Raw genomic sequence first — 23859 nt, 5'->3', positions numbered from 1 at the left:
AAAACAGTTCAAAGAAAGCCTTCTTTTGTCAGGCTTCTGGGAATGGCCCCAATAAGCAATGAGCTTTTCCTTCCAGAGACAGGGCTCTGCCTTTGTGCAACAGCGATAAGGAAGGGAGAATTCCCAGTGCATGAGATCTTCCTGGCTCAGGAGATCAGATACTTATGCTAAGCAGCTTGTCTCATTCAATGCATAACCTTCCTATTTTATTTAGAGACTGCCTCATACCCAATAATGCCTTGGAGGCCAATAACTTTATACATCTCAGGAGTGGGGGAGAAAGGGACAGAAAATGAAAGAGAGAGAGATGATAACTTTTGCAAAAGGCCTTTAAAAAAAATCCTCCTTACAAATAAAATTGCAACTAACTCTCTGAATGGGAACCATAAAAAAATAAACACAGAGAAGCTGTAAGCCCTGCTGCAGACGTGAATGTATCATGGGACACTACAAGCCATGTCATGTTACCAACCACCTTCAACAACATGTGCCTTGTTGAGAACAGGGGACATTTCTCTTGAAGTCACCTCTTATAATACTTGAAATAGAAATAATAATGAGCCTGTTCTACAGATCCTGGGATCTGCACAGTGGAAAGGTGGGCAGGTCAGAATGAACATCACATCCATACCCAACCTTTAGAGCTTGCTGCAGAAAGATGCTACAGCCCCAGGTTATGGGTATCTTCCTACAGCCATCTTTCCATGGTGGAGATTACCCTTAAATTTGTCCCCAGGGCAGATGCCAGGCTGTGGCTCTTGGGCAAGGACAACACTGAAGTCCAAGAGTTAAAGCAGAGGCATGGGCTCCCCACATGGATGGCCTTGGCCTCCTATTGACTCCCCAGGATGCATGTGGACCCCCTGGGATTTGGGAACCCATTGAGAGGCCCATTCTATGTGGCCAGAGGGAGCTAATCCCATACCCTCCACAGAACAATAGGAGAGAAGTTTCAATGTGGAAATTTAGCCATGCCTGTAGGTTTTTGCTGAGGGTAGGTGGGCTGGACTGACAGTTCTGCAGAGTGACGTCTTATGGGAATTGAACAGAGACCATCAAACTCATCTCACATAGATCCTGAGGTGGTAACACTATGAGACTGGGATGGTTTCAGATCAGCAAACTGGAGTGGAAGGCTCTACTGCCCATTATTGAGTCTCCCAGCTCATTTCTTTAAGTCTCCTTTCATGGCTAGCTTTTAAAGTTGTTGCTTTTTTAAAGTAACACAAGGATGCATGATTGTTCCCTGCACATTTCCCTACAGTTGAGAAGCAAATATTTCAGTTTCAAACTAAACACAAGACAAATATTTAAACAGACCAAACTGGCTCTTGCTGTTCACTAACAAGCATTTCAAATGGGACTCAACCCAACCAATTAATGCTGCGTAGCCTATATAGCTTGAGATGAGACTCACCGTAAAATAGAACATTTCAGTTTCCTGTTGGTTGGCTCTCCTCTTGGCAATGTTTATTTTACTCATGTAGGTCTCTGAAGCGGCTGATTTGACTGACTCAGTGGAGCGACTATGCTGGAAGGCATCGGAAACATCGAAATCTTCCACCGTCAGCATGTCCTGCAAGGTCTGCATAGTGGCATCCAGAGTTTTTCGTACCTGCAGAAACGGGGAGCACAGTAGTTGTGAAACAAACTGGGAGAATGACATATTTGGGCCACAATAATTGGCCATCAAGCAGCTCTTATGTACTGGGCTTGATCCAATATCCACTGACGTCAATGGGAGTGTTCAGAAAAGCCACCAGAAGCCTCAGCATTGCAGAAGATTCCAACCCAAACATTCCAGCTGACTGAAAGCTCAAGCACAGAATGTTGAAGGTCATGTGGCTCAGACTGTAAAGTCATTAGCACAGTCCACCAGAATAATGATCTACGCCAGTTATTGCTCTCACCTCCTCATTCTCTATCTTGAGAGTGGCAAGTCTAGACTGCAGCTGGTGATATCGCATGAGCAACTCCGTCTGCACAGGCTGTTGGGCGCTCACCTGACATACCTGATGGCAGTAACAAAACCAGAGAGAGACTGAAACATTCACTGGACAAATAGAAATACTTTAAGCAATTACATCGTTCTCTCCCCCGCCCCAAGCTTGTCTCTTTCTGGTAGGTTAGGGAGGTTGGCTACCCCAACCCATCTCTAACCGGCAATGCCCTGTATCTGGGCCTAAGCAAAGCATTTATCACATAGCAGTTGAAAAGAGTTGAAAAAGGAAAGAAGCATGAACAGAAGCACAGTGGCAATAGGATGGGAAAGAGGCTAAAGATCACAGACAAGGGGGAGAGGAAACAAGGACAGCTCAGGCTATGCCAAATTGCTGACGCTGTTTTCTGAAGGTCCAGTACCTCATCCCCCATGTGAGGCTGGAATTCAAACTTCAGTGGAGGGCAGAAGACCTGGTTGCACATGTCCATGACTGTATGCTTGTCACTCCGTGCGTCCAGGTTGTCCACCGCATTCTCAATGATGTCCAGGCCCTCATGGCGTGAGGTTTCTAGGTTATATTCAGCAGACAGGTATGTCCTGAAAGTCCGAGCTAGGCTGGCATGGAATCCCAGATCACAACACTGAGGGAGGGGGAGAATTATTAAAGAAAGGTCACGTTCACAGACTGAGTAACATGAGTAAAGAATTCTCACATTTAAATATCCCCTTCACCCCGAAGGGCCTCAGAGCACCATGTATGGGCACAGGAATCATTTTGTCAGCCACTGAAATGTAGCCACTTCCGGAGTAGAACACATCAGCTGTTTAATAACTTACATCAATAACAGACAGAGCAGTAGGACGTGAAGCATACAGTACGCACTCAAAGATGCTGGGGGAATTAAAGGAAATACTACCAATTACCCTCACTGGACAGTGGCCATTTCAAGCTGGAGGAGTAAATTCCAGCTCAAGGAAACATACCCCTCTAGCTCTGAATGAGCCAGCAACCACAGCAGTGCAAGAGGTGGGCGGGGCTAGCTGGCAAGTGCCTAGGGTCTCAGACAGGTACATACTTGGGGTGGCTAGCCCCTCCTGCCACTCACACAGCCACTGGCTCTATCAGAGCTAGCGCAGGTATGACTCCTCTAGCTGAGAATCACACCACCCAGTTGCAGGGTAGACATACCCTAAGTCGTGCCAAGAGTGACATGGCTCAGCTGAAGGGAAGCACCTCCAAAAGTCACAGTACCCTCTACAGCCACCCTGGGATATTGGGCAAGTGCTGGCTCAGGGGGAAGCCTGTAAGCTAGTGCCTCACCAATGCCCATTCCTGCCATAGCCTGCAATTTCCTGGGCCAAATTCTGATCAGGCCCAACTCTGCTAACTGATCAGATTTCACAGGACAGTAGGCCAGGGAGGAACAGGTCATGGGTTTCCAAGATGTGTACCCCTTGTTCACTGACTGTGCCTAGCTTATTCCTCCCTCCTCAGTCAAGTTACTGCACCTTTCCATAAGCCCCTTCTAAGCACAGAAATGCATTCATCAAAATTAGCTAGCAGAGATAGACATTAAAGTAAACTGGCATTCAAACACTCCCTGTTATCATAAACTCTTTCATCACAGCAATGACGATGCTTCCATTATCCCCCTCTCTCTTACTCAAGTTGGAACAGTTTCTCATGCATAAGTGATCATTCCTCCTTGGGGAAAATGATAGAACTGAAAGCTAATTGCTGTCAAAATTCTGTACATGAAAAAAAAGCCCAGTTTTCAATATAATTGAGTCTTGTTTGTATGATATATCAACAGCATTGGATTCGCTGCAAAGAATGGCCAGTCACCATCTAGTAAAAATGACTTATGGTCTCCTCCCAATCCCTAAAGGGAGTTTTGGCTATGCCGCAAAACCACTATGTAATTTGGGCTTGGTTGGCAGACTCTACTTGAAAGGGGACCAAGTCTTGAAGAGCATGGATGCTGTGGATCAGGGCAGAGGTGCACTGGCAAAGATGGGGAGCGAAGGGACATTCCAGTTTTGGATCTCAGCCAAAATGCAGGTATAGCTGTGTGCAGAGAGAGAAAGGAAGACTGGAAATGGTGGGATTGTTATACATCAGCAGAGCTGCGAGGGGACTGAGCTGGAATGGACAGTCAGAAGATGTCTCAGCCCTGATGACAATGACACTTTAACAGGCCTGTGGAGGACAAGACTGAAACAGAAAGTATTGTGGGTAAAGATTAAGGTGCATGAGCAGAGCTCTTTGAGGCCCCAAAGAGGGGTTAGAGTTCAGGATAAAGGGGCACTGGCACAGCTGTGTTGGGGAGCTTATACCACTCCAGGCTTTACCCCATGTGAGGAACTTCACATTCACCTGTCCCCAACACATGCATACTGTGATATGTCTAAAATAACCCTCTGCCCCTAGAAAAGAGGACAAAGAATTGCTGACCCAGGCATCCAGAGTGGGAAGCATCTTTTGTTTCATACAGCATCTAACTAATGACTGCTACTGAATTATCCTTATATTATAAAAAAGCTGTCAAAATACAATTAACATTACAAATTGCAAATCGTAGAGGTTAAGAAGTTTTGCTGACATATGAACAAAACAACAGCAGACGAAGTTCATCACCGTTCTAGCTCTAACTGAGAAAAGCTAGAAAGCTGGACCATCTATCAGGACAACTTACGTGCCTGATATAATTAAACCATTTCTAAAATTCTCAGTGGATTAAACCCACTCCTGAAAAATAAAACTCCACGCTATTTCAACATTGCTTCTATTGCATTTTCAAACTGGGTTACATTGGCTACCAGCATGGTCCCAAATTAGATCATTAATATTAAACAACCACTTGGTCATGACTAGAGTTGGGACCAAGTCAATAATTACTAGAGGTTGGTGAATTTTGTCAAATAGTAAATTTGGCTATGCCGCAAAACCACTATGTAATTTGGGCTTGGTTGGCAGACTCTACTTGAGTGTATATATGGGGTCAAATTCTGCAAATAGTTTTGGCTGAAAAAACTGATTGGGGGTGGGGGCGGGAATCAGTAGATATTTCAACAAATTTCTAAATGAACCATTTTGTCATTTCGTTTTGAAATGTCATTATGAATCAACATTTGAAACCTGTTGTTTCATTCAAACTACATTTTCCAGTTTTTCATTTAGTTAAGAATTATCCACACACCAAAAAAATCTGTTTTGGTTTGAAACAAAACCAAATGTTTTTATTTTACTTTTCATAGCAGCCACCGAATCAAAAAAATCAGTTATTCACTCAACTCTAATCATGACCGAGATTCTTTACAGTTTGATAGCTATTAAGCAACCTATGTGAAATGAAGACCTGAACTCAGCCCACCCACTCCAAGCTCATCATAAAACCTGCCACCTTATTTGTTAAGTGATTGGTTCATATTAATGTCAGTTATGCTGCGCCTGTTAACAGTATTTGTTACTTCTTTATCACTAAAGGTGTGCGAGGTGCCTATCACACATACGAGGAGACAGCCCTTGAGCCAAGGAGTTTACATTCTAAGCCCCGGATTCAGCCACTGCACTGCTTGACTTCAATAGGATTTGGTGTGGGTACAAGGGATCAGGACCTAATTTAATATAAATAGGCCAAATTCAATCCTCCTAGTGTTAACTGTTGAAACCAGATACCATGGTGATCAGTGTAGACGGAAAGAATTTGGCCTGGTTAAACTAATCAAAATTAATCCAAAATAGACTGTTCTGTGGATACACAGAGGACTCCAGTTTCCAGACCTGCCATCACCTTTCTGAGCAATACACTGAAGGGAGAAAAAAAGAATTAAGTCATGTTAAAAAAAACCCAGAATTCTGCATCAAAATGTTACCATCACTAAACTCAAAGTGAAAGGTTAAAACTCAGTTACTGCCACAAGCAACTCCAGCCAAAGACAACATCTCGTCCTATCCACTGATGTGAAGAGACGTCCCTCAATTCAGATTAAGTCACACAGAGATGTTTTTATGTCACTGTGTGCTAAAAGTGGGAGCAAAACCATGACGGGCTGACTCCTGCTCACTGATATGCAAGTGTACTCAGCCTGCCCTGACCCAGGCTTGCCACATGTGCAGTAGCCAGTTTGGGACATGAATGATATGGTCATAGTGCACCCTTTATCCTGACCTGGCTTAATTTAAATAAGTCAGACTGCCAGCAATCAGCCATGTTGACACTTCTTTGCAGGCCCCATGAGCAGAATTAAAGCTTTCCTTAAAATAAGCTTCCAGTCTTTACAGTTGAAGAAAAAATATGATGGTGAACCGATGCACTGTGCCTTCCTGAATCTGCAAAGAGACTGAAAGAATATTTCCTAAAGAGGTAGGAAAGGCTCCCATTCATAACATTTGGATGTTAACACTGAAGCCTAGTGATGGTAATCCAAAATGTCAATATTGTTAACTCTTTCACCACTGACAATTTTAGAACAAATAGCCAGCTACTCTGGGACTGTGGGTGGAAGTTGAGTACAGTATTAACATAATCTACCTTTCAGCTTTCATGAGATCAATGTACTTCTCTGATATTCAAGTATGTGAACAGCCAGGCAATGATGTCAGTTACAGGAAGTACCGCCTCCAGAAGGAAGCCCTTTTGAGACTAATGTCACAGTGCCAGGAAGTCAGCATTTCAGAATGCCACAATAAAATTCCAAGCAGGAGGGGAATAAAGGCAAAATTCTCTCAAGTTCAACAGGGGGATCTTGACTCTATGATCTGCTCATATTAGATGCAGGCGGATGCCATTCCTGTTAATGAGATTTCTGCACATATGGGAAGAGCAGAATGGGGGAGCCATGATCCATGTGTTGACTTGACAGAAGCATGCTGTCCTACTTCAGAATCAGCTGATCAGAGCCTTATGCTTCCAAAAGGATCCCAAAAGTCTTTGCTGAAGAGGTCTACAAATCTGTGCTACTGTAGATCCCCAACAATTATAGCACCAATTAGCAGGTCAAAAAAGACACGAAACCAAAATATCTGTGTCTGCCTAAGGGTGGCATTTTCCAAAGAATCCAGTGTCGGCCTAGCTGCTGCCATGGAAATCACTGAGAACCACTGACTTTAGTGGAAGAAGGGTTAAGGCAGTGCAGAGTGCTTCTGAAAACCTCACAATTCAGACACACCCTGGAGTTCTCCATAATGCTGTTTCGCCTCATTTTTAATGCTGAATTCATACTGAACCAGCAGTTACTGTAATAGCAATAAGTCTGCTGCTTCTGACAACTAGGGCAGCCGCCTTACTAACAACATTTTTACAGCTCCTTCAGTCTCTGCTGATTAGCACCGTGCCTGATGCTTCACACTCTGGTGCCCAGAAAAGAAAGAAAAAAACCTTCAAAGAGAGACACAAAGAAAAAAAAGACTTCAGACTCCTTCTCCCAGCATCAGAATAAATGGCATTTTCTAACTCCACTCTTCCCTTTGACAGAAAGGAAATCAGAACAACAAATTCTAATAAGAATTCTTAGCACTTCTATAGTGCCTTTCACCTGAGGAACCCCAAGTCTTAATATATTAACTAATTAAGCTTCACAACACTCTTGTGAAGTAGGGAAATATTAGCTTTTTTTAAACCGAGGTAAACTGAGGCACATGAAGTTAAGTGACTTGGTCAGAGTCAAAGAGTAAATCACCAACAGAGGTGGGAACAGAGCTATGAAGTCCCAATTCCCAGTCCCACCCCAACTCTTACCAAAACCCCTTCCCTGTCATTAAAGCTGCATAGATACTAAAAGAACCAAGAATTGTCCCACTGCTGCACCGGAGAGGACAATCCTGCATTTGGCTGAGAGATAGGTAGGGTGATCTAACAATTCTTCCCATCTCTAATTTCCATGAGTCTGTGATGAACATTCAGGCTCTTGTGTATTTTAAAATGTTATACAATAAACTTAGGTTTTCAGAAGAGCTCAGAGGCAGATTTTCAAGTGCTCTGCTCACATGATTGGGGCCAAAGTTTGAAAAGAGCTCAGCTCCCACTTCTCTCTCTCTATGGCACCAATTACCATAGTATTTAAGCACCTCAGAATCTTTACTTATCCTGACAACATCCCTGTGAGGTAGGGAAGTGCTACTATCCCCATTTCACAGAGGGGAACTGAGGCAGAGAGAGATTAAGGGCCTTTCTAGGTTGCGCTGCAGCACAGACTGTGGGAGTATGAACTGCAGAGCACACCAAAAGGTTGCAATGTAACTGCCCTGTGTGGATGTTGCTGGCATAAACTAAAAGGTACAGTTAATGTAGTCCTGTTTGACAAAGAGCTCTATGGTAATACGAGCAAGGTACCTTTTAGCTCACACCAGCAGCATCCACACAAGGCATTCTGGTGCACTCTGCAATCCACACTCCGCATAGCCCGTGTGGCGGTACAGTGATAGGTATAGCTTTAGTGTCTCACAGGAAACCAGTGATGGGGCAGGGAACTGCACTCAGGTCTCATGAGTCCTAGATGAGCACCCTACTCACGGGGCCATCTTTCCTCAGCCTTCTTCACTTGGGCACCAAAACGAGGGACAGGTTTTCAAAAGAACTCAGCTCCCATTGTGACACAAATGGCCAGATGGTCACAATTAATGTGAACATGGTTTTAAGCGGTTGGCTGGCCCCTAACTTAAGAAGAATTAGTCCCATTGGTCATGGCACAGGCACACAAGTTGCGCCAACAGAACAAAAGAGGGAGTAGAATTTTAAGAATAAAACCAACTTTCAGCTGACAGCAAATATTTGAGCCTGAACTGCTTTGTTAATAATCAATGACCTTAAAACATTCTTCACCAGCACACAGAGGAACTGCTCTACTTTATGGCACAGGCAGATCTCTCTGCAAAGCTCAGTTGCTCCATTTTCCTCTTCTTGTATTTGAACATATTACGAATAGTTGTACCCACGCTATCAGACAAATTGCTCCCAGCAGAATGAACTAGACCTTTTGCTCGTGATAGGGAAGGAGTGTGGCTTAGTAGTGAAGGCAGGCGAGTGGCCCATATGGAAGTGCCCTATAGCATTTAATACCGATAGCAATTAAAGGGTTCTACAGAAATGTTATAGGGTACTAGATAAATAACCCTACAAACCTACAGAATTTAATAGAAAAGGAGATTCTTTCTATAGGCTTTTTGAAGCAGGGATAGAATTCTATGGGATGACTAAAAAAACCCATAGAAAGTTTAGTATTCATTATTAAATTCTATGGGACTTTTCCATTTGGGGAGGGAGGCAGGACTCCTTGGTTCTATTCCCATCTATGACAATGATTTACTGGGTAACCTTGGACAAATCACTGAACCACCTGTGCCTCAGATTCCCTATCTGTAAAATAGGTCTAAAATACCTAACATGGCTGTAATATGGCTTACTGTAATGTTTGTAAAGTTAATACTTGCACTGTGCTATCACAATGATAGAATCATAGAAACACAGAGCTGGAAGTCATCTAGTCCATCCCCCCATGCTGAGACAGGACCAGATATACCTCGAGGCCATCCCTAAAAACAGGTTAGACAAACCCCTATTAAAAGCCTCCAAGGGATGCCACAACCTCCCTTTGTAACCTGTAGGCACTGGTGCTCTGCAAACACTTGTAATAAATGTATGCAATTGCTTGAGATCCTTCGATGGATGGTGACATAGAATGGAAAGTGTTAATGTTACAAAAAATAATTTTTAAGGAATAATTGTGTTGATCTAACACAAATACAGAAGACAGACTAATAACATTTCTATAGCCAATGTTTGTTGTTTTCCTGAATGGAGAGGGGATATCACAATAAACATTGCACAGGATATTCCAGCCCAATTGTGATAAATGCGGTCAAAATGTCTGACCACAACAAGCTGTTCTGCTCACTGCAGTATGTGATCGAAGGGTGGATTTGCCAGCGTGGGAAGTTCTAATACACTGATAGGATTGAAGAGATACTGGTTTAGCTGCCATAGATACTTCCTCAGAAAGGAAGCGAGGAGGCATAGTAAACAACACAGTCCTCCCTCACTGATGAAAATTATTCCCCATTGTTAGCTATTTGTAGCGAACCAGCCATCATGGTATTTTGATGTGGATAATAATACTTACCATGTATATAGGTCTTTATACTTTTCAGATGGAGAAACACTAACCTCTCTATATCCCAAAGTGTTTGCTACGATGATTAGCCCAATATTTTCAGATTTAGCTATCCAGCCAAGATACTTCTAAGGTACCTGTCACTTCGATACCTGAGCACTTATGAGAAAACTGAGGCAGAAAGGTTAGCAAGTCGCCCACACACCACGAATCTGCAGGCAACGCCAGCATTAAATTTAAGGCTTACTGGCTTCCCACTTCATGTCAATCCACTAGATGAAGCTGCCTTTAAACCAAGATAAACCTTTGTGAGCCACTTCAGTAGTGAGGAGGCAAAACGTTTCCTCCAGGAAGTAGCGAAGGCGATTTTCTCCAAGAGCAAAAATAACCGTAAGTTGTTTTGCTCATCCATCTGCCTGAGAATGAACAGATTCTTCAGAGTGCTATGAACACCTGCTGTAATTTAATTACAATGGGCACAATCCCAAAGTCTATCCCAGTTCTAGAGATTTTTACCAGTTCCCAATTTTAAATAAGGAATCTCTGTGAAACTGGACTGGTCTTTTGAAGTATGCTCACTGTGCCTTAGCAACCGGTCACCTCCCTTCCCAATTTTCTGGATTCCAATTTCGATGGGTTGTTCCTGCCTCTTGCCAGCTAGCCTGACAGGACATTGAAAGCATCCTGAAAACCCTTTGGGGCCCATACAACTTCACCACATGGTGACACATCAAGATGTCTGACTGCGATACAGCATCAAACACATGAGGCAAAGGCTATGCGCTGCAGAACAAAATTTAGAAGTTGTTGACTGTCCAAGTATGGGAGCATCCCCAGGAGGTATCTGCCAAGGGCTTGGCTATTTTAGCTTCAGTCTATGTTCCAGACCTTCAGGATGATCTAGAACTTTACATTTGCACTGTAATGGGATGGCTGCCTGTGGCGAGGCAGTTCAGGTTTCAGTATATCCTGATACAGCCCAAGGCACAACCTACAGTCCTGATCCACTTATGGATTCTCTAGGAGACTGCCCATGTTTCTGACTCGCATCAAAACCACCCCTATTACTTTCATGGAATATTTACAGTCATAACAAGTTAACTGGGGACTTGAGGAATTTTCTTATTTGAAGCTAGGAATCGGAATGCCTGTGTTGTGATGCAACATAAGCTAGACACAGAACACTAAGCTGTCGCTTTTTCCCCCCAGAACTCAGTGTGTAAGGTTTTCACCCCAGACATAGGACCTGACCTTACCGCCCTCTAAAAAGTCACTGGGATTGGAACCTTGGACTCCAATTAATTCCAGTATTCTCTTCCCCATAGGAACTACTGGGTCCATCGAGTTCAGTATTGTGCCTGAGGCAGTAGCCAATACCTGATACTTCAAAGGATATGTTAAAAACTACCTATTGTGCTCCCAGCCACATGTGCAGTGATGTGTGAGGGGCAGGGAATAGGGGAAGAGATCTTTCCTGAGCCCTGCAGTCATCGAATTAATGCTTCACAGCATGAATTGAATATCTTTATCTTACATAACAAATATTACTGGCCTTAAAACTACCCATCCCTTTTTAAAATCCAGCTACAGTTAATTAACTCTGTGGTCTCTGGAGTAGTTCTTCTCTGAAGGATTTTAACCTAGATTTCATTCTTTTCCCTAAAGTCTCTGCAGCAATCTCCAATATATGCAGGTTTTCTTAGCTTTTCCTTTTTTTTTTTTTTTTAAACTGAATTCATTGGTGGATTATTCCTTGAATGGATTTGGTGAATTCGGGGCTGTCCTTTCAATTCTACCTATTGGGGGATTGACTAGAAGTTATCGAGAAGCGGCATATTTTGTTCTGAGGGAAACTACCACCACTCTTCACACAAAGGTAACAAGGGCAGTCAAGCAAAATCTCCCTCATGGTCTTCATACAATAATGGTTTACAGGCTCCATGATTTTCCTGAACCAGCGCACACACAAAAGAATTGGCAAATAGGGCCAGAGTATGAACTTTCCAAGCAAGGAAGGTGCCAACTTTGGCAAAAGAAAATATGTGCACTTTGGCCACATTATTAAACAAGAGCTTGCAAAAATGAAGAGGTCTACGTTTTATTTCTAACTAATTTATTAATATGCTCTGGACACAGGTCAAAACCATCTTCTCATTATTAAGGGCATTGGCTTGACATGCAATGGGAACTGAAAGCACTTTGACACACGAGTAGTTACTGTTAATTTGTCAGCTGTGCACGGAGGCCCCAATCAATGTTCACAGCCCCATGGTGGCCTTGGGCAAGCGACATCCCTTCTCTGTTCCTCAGTTTCCCCATATAAAATGGGGATAATAATACTTACCTCCTCTGTAAAAGCGCCTAGAGCTCTGCTGATGAAAAGTGCTACAGAAAACAGCTAGGCATGATTATCAGCATCACCTACCAAACTGGCTTGTTTGTAACTTCTCACAGCAAAATGCTGCAGTGCATCACAACAGAGCTCTGCACTTTCCTGCGTGGACAGGAAGAGAGCTGGGCAGCATATTTAGAATAGATACTATTTCTCCTTCAAAAGATCTGAATTCACAAAATTTCAGTGAAATTGCCCCAATTTCATAGGATTTCAACATTGTTTGGCCAAATTTAATGCAAAATTGCTTTCTCTGGAGGTGGAAACTGGACCAGCTCAAGGCCTTCACGCCATCTACAGGGTTTATTCAGGACCTAAGTGGTGCACAGGTCTTTTGCTGGCCCTTTGCACAGGAACAAATTGCACATTCTCGGAGTGTTGGGAAACATTAAAAAGAGGCTCTTGATTTAAAACTCACATCTGTGAATTTTGAGAAAGCTGAAGAAAGAGAAAATGGTGCCAGAGAAAGTACTGGATGAAGCACAGGGCTGGAACTAGACGGTCCTGAGTTCTATTTAAAGATCTTATGTTGGATTCTGCTCTCAGTTACATCAAATAAGTCCAAGTAACTGGCCCCACCTCCATCCATTTGCCTATCTGTCCATGGGTTTTATACTGCTACCCATCACCATGGTATCTGAGCATATTCCAAGTAAAATCAATAGTGGACTTCATGGAGTCTCTGGCACATCTCCCTTTTGGGGTCAAAGCTGCTTAGAATAGGGTTTTTCTGGTTGGTAAGTGTTTGGGAATAGAGGAGGCTGTTCTTATTGCGAGCATTACTTACGGTGGAAAAGCCTTCTCAAAGAGTACGGCTTTGCAATGTTTGCTAAAGATGGCCAAACTCTGGATTTCCCTGAGCAACTCTGGAGGAGCGTTCCATAGCTGATCCCCTCCACTAGGAATGCTTTGTCCTCAGCTCTCATATCTTCGTCCTGGGATCTGCATTGGAGCACAGATTCTATACCTACTAGTAGAACCCTATAACCAATGCAGCATTCCATGACGATGCATATGAAGCTACCTGTTCTTTTCCTTTGGAAATGTAAAACTCACAAGAGATGGTTTTATCAGAATTTAGGAAAGACTTGCAGAGAGAGAGAGAGAGAGAGAGAGAGAGAGAGAGAGAGACCGACCGACCTATTTGTCTAGGTCCTTATATGTCCCTCACTGCTGCAGTATCTGAGGGTCTCTTGAACTTACTCTCTATCACCATCACCACAAAGTAATACTCTATACAAATGTCTGTCATGTGTATCAGGACAGAGGGGGAGGGGGGAGAGAACAATTGTACAAAAGCACCACATTTCAAGAACAGCCCTGTCACAGGGAACACACACGAACATTTTGAAGGACACAAAGCTTCTCTGTTAATACATTTTATCTTTCTTGAATATTTCCTCCCAGTTCTGCATGCCCAGTTTAGCCTTGGTAGCCACAGTCTAGAATAGGAGTTAAACAGCTCAGCCACAAACTTCCCCATCTGATAATGTTCAAGAAATACTTAGCAAGAAGCCATCAATTTAAAGCCACGGATTGGAATAGCTTAAGCCACCCCACAGCAAAAGAGATCATCCCAACCAAAGTAAGGGTTGGATAATCCCCATGGCCACAAACAGAACATCAGCTTCTGTGGTCAGCACAGAGCAGTCAGTAGGCTCCATTTTAACTAACAGGAAGGTGCTGTGCACGCAGCTAAGGGATTATTATGACCTTGTTATCAGTGTTCTGAACCTTTAAGCCTCCAAGGACCGCTGTGTTGACATACGAAGGCAGCACCCCTTTGCTCTCTTGGAAAGAAAATAGGGAGAAATTATTAGACTGTGATACAGTTTTCCAAGGGAACAGGCAGGGATCCTATCAAGTGAATTACTGAAACTTGGACTTCCAGCCCTGAAGATTTTTCTGTAGAGAACAATTAACTGGCTGAGGAATAATCCAGGGGATCTACAGACATTTTCCATCTCTAATATCTATGGACCCAATTCCGCCACCCTTCCTCAGCTGAGTAGTAATTTACCCCACAAATGGACCCATTGATTCCAAGAGGATACTCACATAGTAAGGTACCAGTCAACACAAGCACACACGGCAGAATCCAGCCCTATGATCCATGGGATTATTTATCATACAGGATTTGTTTCAGATGTTTGAGTTTCATTATTTAAATGCCAAAGGGCCTAATCTTGCCCTCTTAATATCCCTGCAACCTCACTGAACACAAGGGGCCAAACCCTGGTTGTACACTTAAACCAGGGGTGAATTTGGTCCAGTGAGGCTCCAAGGGTATAACTAAGGGCAGAATTCAGCCTAAACCTAAAGATTATTATTCATAAAGGTACTAATTTACCTAACTGACCATTATGGCCAATTATTCACATCTGTACGTGCCTCATTCACTGCATTAAAAAAAATAGATTAGCCTGGGGATGTTATGTAATGTCAGACTAAAAACAGCTCCAGCCACATCACTATATCTAATTCAAATCTAGACTATTCTATGTTACCTGATCAAACCTTCACAAAAGCAATGTCCAGATGACCCTATCACAGAAAATACCTATCAGGGAAAATACTTTGAGCCCAATAATTCCCAAAACTTTTCGGAGAAGAGCCCACCTTGGGGAAAATGAAACCAGCTGCACAGCTCTGCAACGCAACCACGTGTTGTTAAACCACTTGTTAAACGTATACATCTTCTGCACCCATCCTCTACCCCCCCGGATAATCCTTTGCACATTACAGAGGCTCACCCCACACCTTGGGAAATGTTGTGGTGGATCTTCATAATATGATCCTTCCTCGCCTTTCTTATAGCAAAATAGTTAATGTGGTCCTTTAAAGTTTCACCCTTACCATCTGAGCTAGTGCCCTCTGAAATGAATGAGCACTTCATACTTCAGGGCTATTGTTTCAGGCTCTCTGCAAACTCTGGCACCCATTGCTACTTTGCTTACATTCAGATCATGTTTTGAAGCTTATTTAGAGACTAGCTTTTTTTCTTCAAAAAGAAAAGTCCTTCACAACCATTCATTGTATGTATGGAATGATGCAGGATACATTCCTTACGGTTTACTTTTTTCATTGTGAATGAATACTCAGTTGTACGGTCTCGGGGTGCATATATTTCCTCAGTACACAGCTCCCTAAACTGGCATTCAGGGACTGAAGTGGAGAGGAAGGTTTTTCTCTAGTACCGCCTGGCAAAGTCTTCTTAATTTTTCTTTCACAGAAAAGATTTTTTTTTTCCTCTCCCACCCCCAGTGGCAGAGAAAGTGACTGGATCAGGTGCTGGGATTGCCAGTGGCACTGCAGAATTGCCTCCTCAGCGGGAAACTGAATAATACGGACACAGCAGGCTGGGAAGTAAAGGCTGTCAAGAACTGCACTGCGCCTTTTGAGAAAGTCTAATTCCCCGTGATAGACGCTGTTTATTCTTTTTATTGCTATGCTGTTGACTTTATTTGAAACCCCCTGAAGCAATGAGATCTCTTAGTTGGATACATGAAGTATATCAAGCTGAAGTGAAGGCACCTGCAACTCAGAGAGGGCTACTTTTGAGTTACAGAAAACGCTACGTGTGACGGCTCTCTTAAAGCTGCACTTTGCATACAGTACCCACGACCAGCCATGCCTGGTTCTCAGTCTGCCATTTGACAGAGTGCCCGAGATCCAGGCCAGCAAGCTAAGTGGGGTGCTGGGACTCAGAGGAGCTGAAAGGCCTTTTTTATAAGGGAAATAAAAAGCTGATGCCAAGTGTCACTTCCTTCAAATGAAAAAAAAAAAAAAAAAAAACAGGAGAGAAGAAAAATCATGTTGGATCCAGTTCTGATCTCAGCTTCACTGGTGTAAATCCAAGTAATTCTTGATATAAGCCGGATAACTGAGATCAGAACCTGGACCGCTATGATTTGCGTCTCTTCCCTTTCCCCATCATTTGTATGTTTCTGACTCAATCTGGAAGCAGTGATTTATTTGTGAAATTCCTGGGAAGAGGGGAAAGCCAGGAAGATCTCTTGTACCTCTGCCCCCAGCTTCAACAGGGTGTCATAGTATTTGGAAAGAACAATGCCAACCACAGAAAAATAGAGGGATTAGGGAACAAATATGCTCTCTGATAGAGCCTCAACTTGTGCAAATGGGGGCCTCGCCATTAAAGTCAACAGAGTCAGACTGATTAAAACAGATGAGGATCTGCCATCTGGCAGATAATATCCCCATATAAACATGGGGGAAATGAAGCCCAGTGAGAGAGAGAGAGACCTGGCTTCTGATTTTGTAGGCACAGTTATGCCCAGGCAATTAACGGTGGGTACAAATTATGGCAATTTTGGCTGTAAATGCTTACCCTGGGTGCCTACATAAAAATGGGCTGATTTTCAGAGGAATTGAGCATCTGTATCTCCTGGTGACTTCAGCACCTCTGAACCTCAGGCCCATTTTTAGTTAGGAGCCTATATGTGGATTTAGGCACCTAGCCTATGCTTATAAATTTGTGGCCTACCTATTTAACTTCCTGATTCGGGGCACCATTTGGTAGTTAGCCTACGCTACCACTGGTGCATGCAATTAATTGGGGGTGCAATGATTTGGCCCTGCAAAATGAAAGGCCACGTTGCAAAATCAAGCTCTGGGTGACTTGTTCAAAGTCACAGAATGAATCAGTTACAAATTTGAGAATAAAACCCAGGAGTCCTAACGCTATCCATCTGCCGCTCTAACCACTAGACCTTAGTCCCTCGTTAAGGAGGAAGACCACTACTCTAATTTCTCTGATGACAGGCCTGAGACTCAGCAATAGCTCCTCATCCTACATCTTCCACACGCTGCTTTTAAACTCTTGCCATAGCAGAGGAAAGAAACTGTTTTCCTGTTCCTGTGCCCCAGCTAGAGGGTCTTTTATTTTTCTTCTTTTTCGGGCTTGTGCTCTCTTGACATATTTGCAACACCAAACATTTTGCTTTGATGGAAACAAATCACTTTGCTTGAGGACTTTTAGCACTATAACTTTGACTGGCATCTCTGTTTCCCTGCTTGACTAGGCATTATTTGACTGTGTGACAAATGGCAATGCCATCAGCTAAGTTTTCTAGTGCCCATACAACTCAGCAATAGAGTGCAACATTAAACTGCCTGATGTACTCATTTTTCTGAATGGCAGGTTGTTAAGAATACTGCCCCTTTACCAATCTATCTAGCTGTCTGTCTTAGATATGACAAACACACCCATCACTTTAATATCTAGATGCAGCAGAGGAGATTCAGCAAGGACTTATGCACTTGTATTTCCACATATTACCACCTACTAAGTCCTACGACATATTTCATCTGACTACCTCAAAATGCTTTACAAATACTTCCCACAAACCCCAGCAAAGGTGTATCAATAGCGTTATCCACATTTTACCATCAGAGGTTAATCCAGATCATGCAATGAATCAGTAACAGAACCAAAAAAAGAACCCAGGCGTCCTAAAATACATCCATGCTACTTTTGAGGAATTTGCACAAGGACACTCTTTAAATGAAAGTCTAACAACATGCCTTTCTCTCTGTTGTAAATCCCTACCCCCATCAGGAAGGATGGAGCAAAGCCCACTTGAGGCAAAACAAGGGACAGTCATGTGTGCTAATGCATGACTACTCTGATCAAGTTTTAATTTCCTCATTACAATCCAATGCTCCGAAAGAACTCCACTTTCTCTAAGCAGCTGAGACCCTGTATCTCACCAAAATGGAGACAACTCTTTAGCAGTTGTGATTCTGCTTTGGTGCTGATAACATGAGAAATGTAAAGGCTGGGCCTAATAGATGACATTTACCCATCCAGGATCTTTTTTTTTTTTTTTTTTTTTTAAGATGCTGCTGAATTTCAGCTCCAGTGATCTGATGGTTCAGACATGCGTACAATTCATAAAACTCTAAATGGCAATTTGTGCTGGATATGAACTGCCTGTAGGAGCCCTTCTATAACCCCTATTATGTTCTAGAGAGAAAACCCTTTACATCATTAATCATCACTCTTGGTGATGCTGGGTGGAGCAGCTGGAAGTAGAATCATAACTGCAATACATCAAGCCTAAGCCCTTTCAAGAATGTCAGTCTGCTCTTAGGCCCTTTGCTCAGATTTAATTCTCACTTGAATATGGTATTCTTCCTCTCTTCAGGCAAAACTCACCCCTGCAGAGAGGCCAGGCCTAAAGGCTATGCACCACTCAAGCTCCAGGTATGCCCTTCAAATTAGGGTGCATAGGCTTTGTGCTGGCTCTCTGCACCGGGTGAATTTCACTTTTCATATACAACGCAGTTGTGCAGCACAGCCCCATGCTGTTAAATAACAGCTGATCTCCACCCCATAAGTGGCTACATTTAAGTGGTGGATGGAGAGAGAGAGAGAGTGAGTGAGTGTGTGTGTGAGTGAGACCAACTATACATTGAGATAAGGATAGAAATCCAGATACAAATCTGTAACTGTAACAATAACACTGAGTTTTTTCTTGTATCAGTTACACGCATGGGGTTGAAAGTCCTGCTGTTGCTAGTACTGGACAAGTATGAAAAATATATCTTTTTCTTTTCACTGCCCTTATTGTGTGGTGCAGTGAATGGGATCTCTTTATTCTGGGGTGTACGGAAATCTCCTCTCCAGTGCTCCTGTGAAACACACTGGATTTGTACAAAAGCCTGTTCAAATAAACTGCTCTTCTCCTGGGGGATTTGAAATTAGGACACCCATGAACAGCTCGTGCATCCTTAACGATACTTTGTTTTCTTTGGCAATCAGAATATATAATTAGGCGCATATAGTTGTACAGAGTCAAAGATGCTTTAGTTAAAGTCCCCTGAAGGGATTCCTGGAGTGAGGAAGAAAAGCCATCTGCTGACTCCAATGGAAGTGTCAGCAAGGAAACAAACTTGGGAGGAACAACATAAAAACAACTAAAGCTAAACTGGAATTCAGCAACTCTCCAGCAAAACAAGTCACTCATTAAAAAATAAATAAAAATAATAAAAAAATAATAAAATAAAAAAAACAGAAACCAAAAGGGCAAATCAGTAAGGCAGCTTCATATCCTTTTGTTCGTGTGTTTCCATTGGCAAGGGATTTTTGTTTGTTTTTTAATATGAATAAACACAACCAAGAGGAAAAAGAGCCTCAAAAATTGTACCCAATAACATTTCTATCAAACTAAGATCTTGAAATTCCTGTGGGTCTTACCTCAAACCTCCCTTTAAATTACTAACTAAACCAATAAATATGATCTATAGATTCATTAAAAGAGATTAACACTCCCAGGGTTTTTTAAATAATGCATTTTAGTGACATTTAAACCAGGACAAATACTCAGTACACACAGATAGATCAGTATTATTTATATGACCATTGCTGCAACTTAAGCAAGTTAAAACTGACTAGCAGGAGGAAATTCCTTATGGTAAGAACTATGAAGCTGTGATATTATCTCCCAAAGGAAGTGACGGAATCACTTAAAAGTACAAAACATGAAACACAAGCAAATACATACGATCTGATCCTTACTACTCGGCTTGCATCCATGAGTAATGACTGCAATGGGGCTATTCACAACTGTAAGCACTAGGACTTCAATTCAGGAAAGCATGAGACTCAAGCACCTACTCAAGCACTTTTCTGAATTGGGATCTGGGCCCAGCCATAGGTGTTTGCTGCCTATAATGGGGAACAATGCTGAACTGGTAGGGCAGGGACACACGGCCCAAACCTGCTCTCACTGAAATCAATGGATATTGTGCTATGGATTGAGTGAGGACAATTAGGTTTTTCAATGTCTAACTTCCATAATAAAGAACCATTTGAGATGCCTAATTTTCAAGAGGTTTTTCTTTCATCCATTTTAAATACAGATTCTTAGATAGGCCAGATGAGACCACTATGACCATCTAGTCTGTAACACAGGATGAAGAAATTCAGCGGACAATCTCAGTACTCATTTCTGTTTTAAATAAAAGTTTGCCCAGTTTTATGCTAAAACTTGTTATAAAACATACTCAACCATGTCATGTTCCTACATTAAGGGTGAAATTCACCCCACTTCAAAAGGTCCATGTACGACCCAATCCATCACTTAAGCTCCTTATTAAAAAGTTTATATGTGATGCACAGTAGCTTTTCTAGGCCCTCTTGCACTGAGGTGAATTCCACTGTAACCATTTATGCCCTTGTAAACCTCCATATACATGTGATAGTGTATTCTAGCCATTTTATATCAGGCCACCACCACAGGCTATAGGAAGATGCCAATCCAGACAGATATTTCTCTGGAAATTTCTACTGAAGCCATAACCCTGGCACACTGAAGCCAAAATCTTGAGATTCTTGTGCGATGAAGTAAAAGATGCTGTAAGTGTTAAAATAGTATGTACTTGGTAGATTTATCTTAGAGATAGCCCTGGACCACTAAGTTCAGACCTGGCTCCAAATCCAAACGTCTACATTTGTGGTGTTTGCATCTTGGAGGACTGACTCGTGCCCTGCTCTAATTTATATGTATTGATAGTTACCAAAAAAAAAAAAAAATCTATATTTTGTCAACTGTTGAGGAGGGAGGTTTAAATGTTGAGTAAAAATGAATCAATGACTTTGCTTTCATGTGGCCTCCATGAAATATATTGAAGGCCAACTCCCATATAATGACTACTGGGCTTCTGTCACTATCCTTGTATAATGTGGTGGGGAGCGCTGAGAAAAAAACTGTAATGTTTGTAAAAGACCTACAGGTTAGCCAGAGTTCAAAATGCCAACCAACTCCCCTTTATTACCACAGCACACATCAGGGTGAGCTACAGGATCAGTGTCCAGTACTCGGCTGTTTACTTGCCAACAGGAAGAGGGGCGGATGCATTCAAAGAGAAGGATCACTTACATCAATGAGGTCAGAGACATCGTGGATGTAGTATTTACTGACGGCTGCATTTGTGGCTGCCAGGTTCAGCAGATAATCGTTCCTGGCTTTAGTGCACTTCAGCTTGTTTTCAGAATATTTGGCTTGCCTCTGAAAAAGCAAAATAGAATGAAAAAGCACAAATAAGTTATCCAGGAGGTTCCCATTTCCTCTTGCTACAAGTCTCCCACAGCGCACTGCTGTGCTGGTGTCACGTATTAACACCCCGTTGGTAGGATGCAGCATATACCTTTACCAGTACAACATGCGAGTCCATCTGAATATACCTGATACATTCAACAGCACAGCAAGTGCATTCAACTTGAATGTACGTAATGCATTCAGAGCACAGTTATCTTATCTGCAAATTCATGGAAGATTTGGCATCAGTCAAGATTAGAGGGCCAAATTCTACTCACAGTTACACTGATGTATATCTGGAATCACTCCAGATTTATACAGTTGCATCTGGCCATGGAATCTGGCCCAAAGGCTCAAGCTGCAAAATTCAGAAGGGGATCCAGAATTCAAACCCCTACAAGTTCAGGGCATTTGTTCAGGATGGTCTCCAATCAAGAAGTTAAACAAGAATGCCTGACCCTTGCAAGGGGCTTTCTGCTATCTCATATTCCAGTGCAACATACACAGCTGGGTAAACACACATCTAACTAACGGTTTCCTGGCCAGGGAGGCTACTTTTCATTTTCACAAAAAAAGAAAATCAGAAAAAATGCCCAAATGACAATAATTTGGAGATTCTGTGAATCTGCAGAATGCAAGGTTTTTGGCGGCCTGGAGAAGAAAGAGGTAATGGGATTTGCCAGTAGTAAGGGCTGCATTTTTCTTCAGAGCCCCATCAGAATGTTGCCCCATTCACAGCCAGTGGAAAGAGTATCCAAGCCTCTTCTTCAAGTCTCTGATCTAATGAATCCTGGGGTATCTACTGTTCATTGTTACAAGAACAGATTTGGGAGATGAAAAACGAAGCAGTGAAATACAGTCTGCAAGCTGACCATAACCCTCCCCTGCACGGTGTCCTCTCTGTCCACTTGACAGAGCATTACCGTGGCAGTCTAGATTTACTGCTATGCTCCCTCCCTCAGCAGTCGGCAAAATCTCTCAGATCCTAGATTGCGTGTGATTAAAATATCAGTTGGAGCCACTGGCCACAGTCTGACTAGCTCCTGTATAAGCATTTCATTTGCTCTAGTTTATGCTGGCTGCCTCAGCCTCTTTTGTTGTGTTTGTTTTCAAAGCCATTGCTTTTTGGAGGCCCTTTCAACTGCCCTTTTCAACTCTCCCTCCATGCTGAGGCACTGTGCAATATTTAATGGTTGGCCACATCAGACCCTAACTACGTATTTCATCCTCTCTGTGGATGTGTGCTGCATGATGTTCCCCAGGCCCCGTTTTCTGCTAAAAGGTCGCAGCCTGACTTTGAATCAAACCCTTGCTGCCTACTGACTTTGGCACATCTCCATTACTAACAAGCAATAAAGAGACTTTTTATAGCATCCCCAGACTGTTCTTCGCTGAACTATACACAAGCATTGAACTAGCAGGAGACTTCCTCCCGGATCTCTTCAAAGGCTGCAGAAAGGGTTGCACGAGAGTGGTGAATGCTGGAGCCAAAACCTTTGCCACAGGGAGATTTTTGTCTGCACACCTAGCCCAGTACACATGTAGCTGGCATCCACTACTGCATCCATCAGCAGCCAAGCGGTCAGCCATGCGGGAGGCTCGTTATTCCTCCCACCTACCTTCTCCTTCATCTTCTCAATCTTCTTGACGGAGCTCCGGCGTTGAGGCCTGTCCTCGTGCCGCAGCAGGTTGACACTGATGTCCCCAGACTTGTTGAACTGCTTTTCCTCCTGCTTCTCTGCTTCCTTCAGCTTGCTCTCAGCGCTGATGCTTTCCGCGTGGTACATGTGGTAGGTTTTCATCACCTGAAGAGACAGACAGTAATGAGTCTCCTACACTTAGTGTTAGTGCTTGTGCACGGTGCAGGCTAGAGATCCCTAGAGACCATTGGCCGGATTCTCAGTTAGGCTAAGGCTGTTTGATACCACCCCTTAAAGGGGGCTGGGGTCAGCCACTGAGACTAACCCTTAAACAGAACATCTCCACAGCCAGGACAGAGCTGGCGTAACTCTACACCATCCCTGCCCCTATCCCCCAGCATTAGAGCATGGCCAGAGGGCACGGCACTCCAGCTTCTCTGCTATTCAGAGCCACAGGGAAACAGGACATAGCTTACAGCAGCTCTGAGCTGCAGGCAGGCAGGCCCTTGCATGGCCCCAGGATACAGGGAGCCCAAAGGTAGCTTGATACCACCTTGGCCCCAACCCTCCTCTTCCCAAGTGCAGGAACTGAGTAACTGAGAACCAGGCTCAAATTCTCTAGCCATAGAAACAGGTGCAGCTTGGGCAGAGGCAAGCTCAACCCTCCACCACCCTGCCAATGTGCCTCATCTTTAACTTGGAGGGGTGCTG

At 43.1% G+C, this 23859-nt stretch overlaps 1 protein-coding gene across 2 annotated transcripts in view; it reads right to left on the bottom strand.

The window, feature by feature from the left end:
* SRGAP3 (SLIT-ROBO Rho GTPase activating protein 3) overlaps positions 1-23859 on the bottom strand; it is a 218171-nt gene that overhangs the window by 34058 nt on the left and 160254 nt on the right. For both annotated transcript variants that reach the window (XM_065407280.1, XM_065407281.1), the window contains exons 5-9: positions 23128-23313; positions 21350-21478; positions 2362-2583; positions 1911-2012; positions 1418-1615 (exon numbers count right to left, since the gene is read on the bottom strand). In XM_065407280.1, the coding sequence (XP_065263352.1) occupies positions 1418-1615; positions 1911-2012; positions 2362-2583; positions 21350-21478; positions 23128-23313 (837 nt within the window). The remainder of the gene's footprint in view (positions 1-1417; positions 1616-1910; positions 2013-2361; positions 2584-21349; positions 21479-23127; positions 23314-23859) is intronic.

Source organism: Emys orbicularis, chromosome 7 (assembly GCF_028017835.1).
Source record: "Emys orbicularis isolate rEmyOrb1 chromosome 7, rEmyOrb1.hap1, whole genome shotgun sequence".
In the NCBI taxonomy this organism is placed as follows: domain Eukaryota; kingdom Metazoa; phylum Chordata; order Testudines; family Emydidae; genus Emys; species Emys orbicularis.
This window is presented reverse-complemented; position numbering and strand designations above follow the sequence as displayed.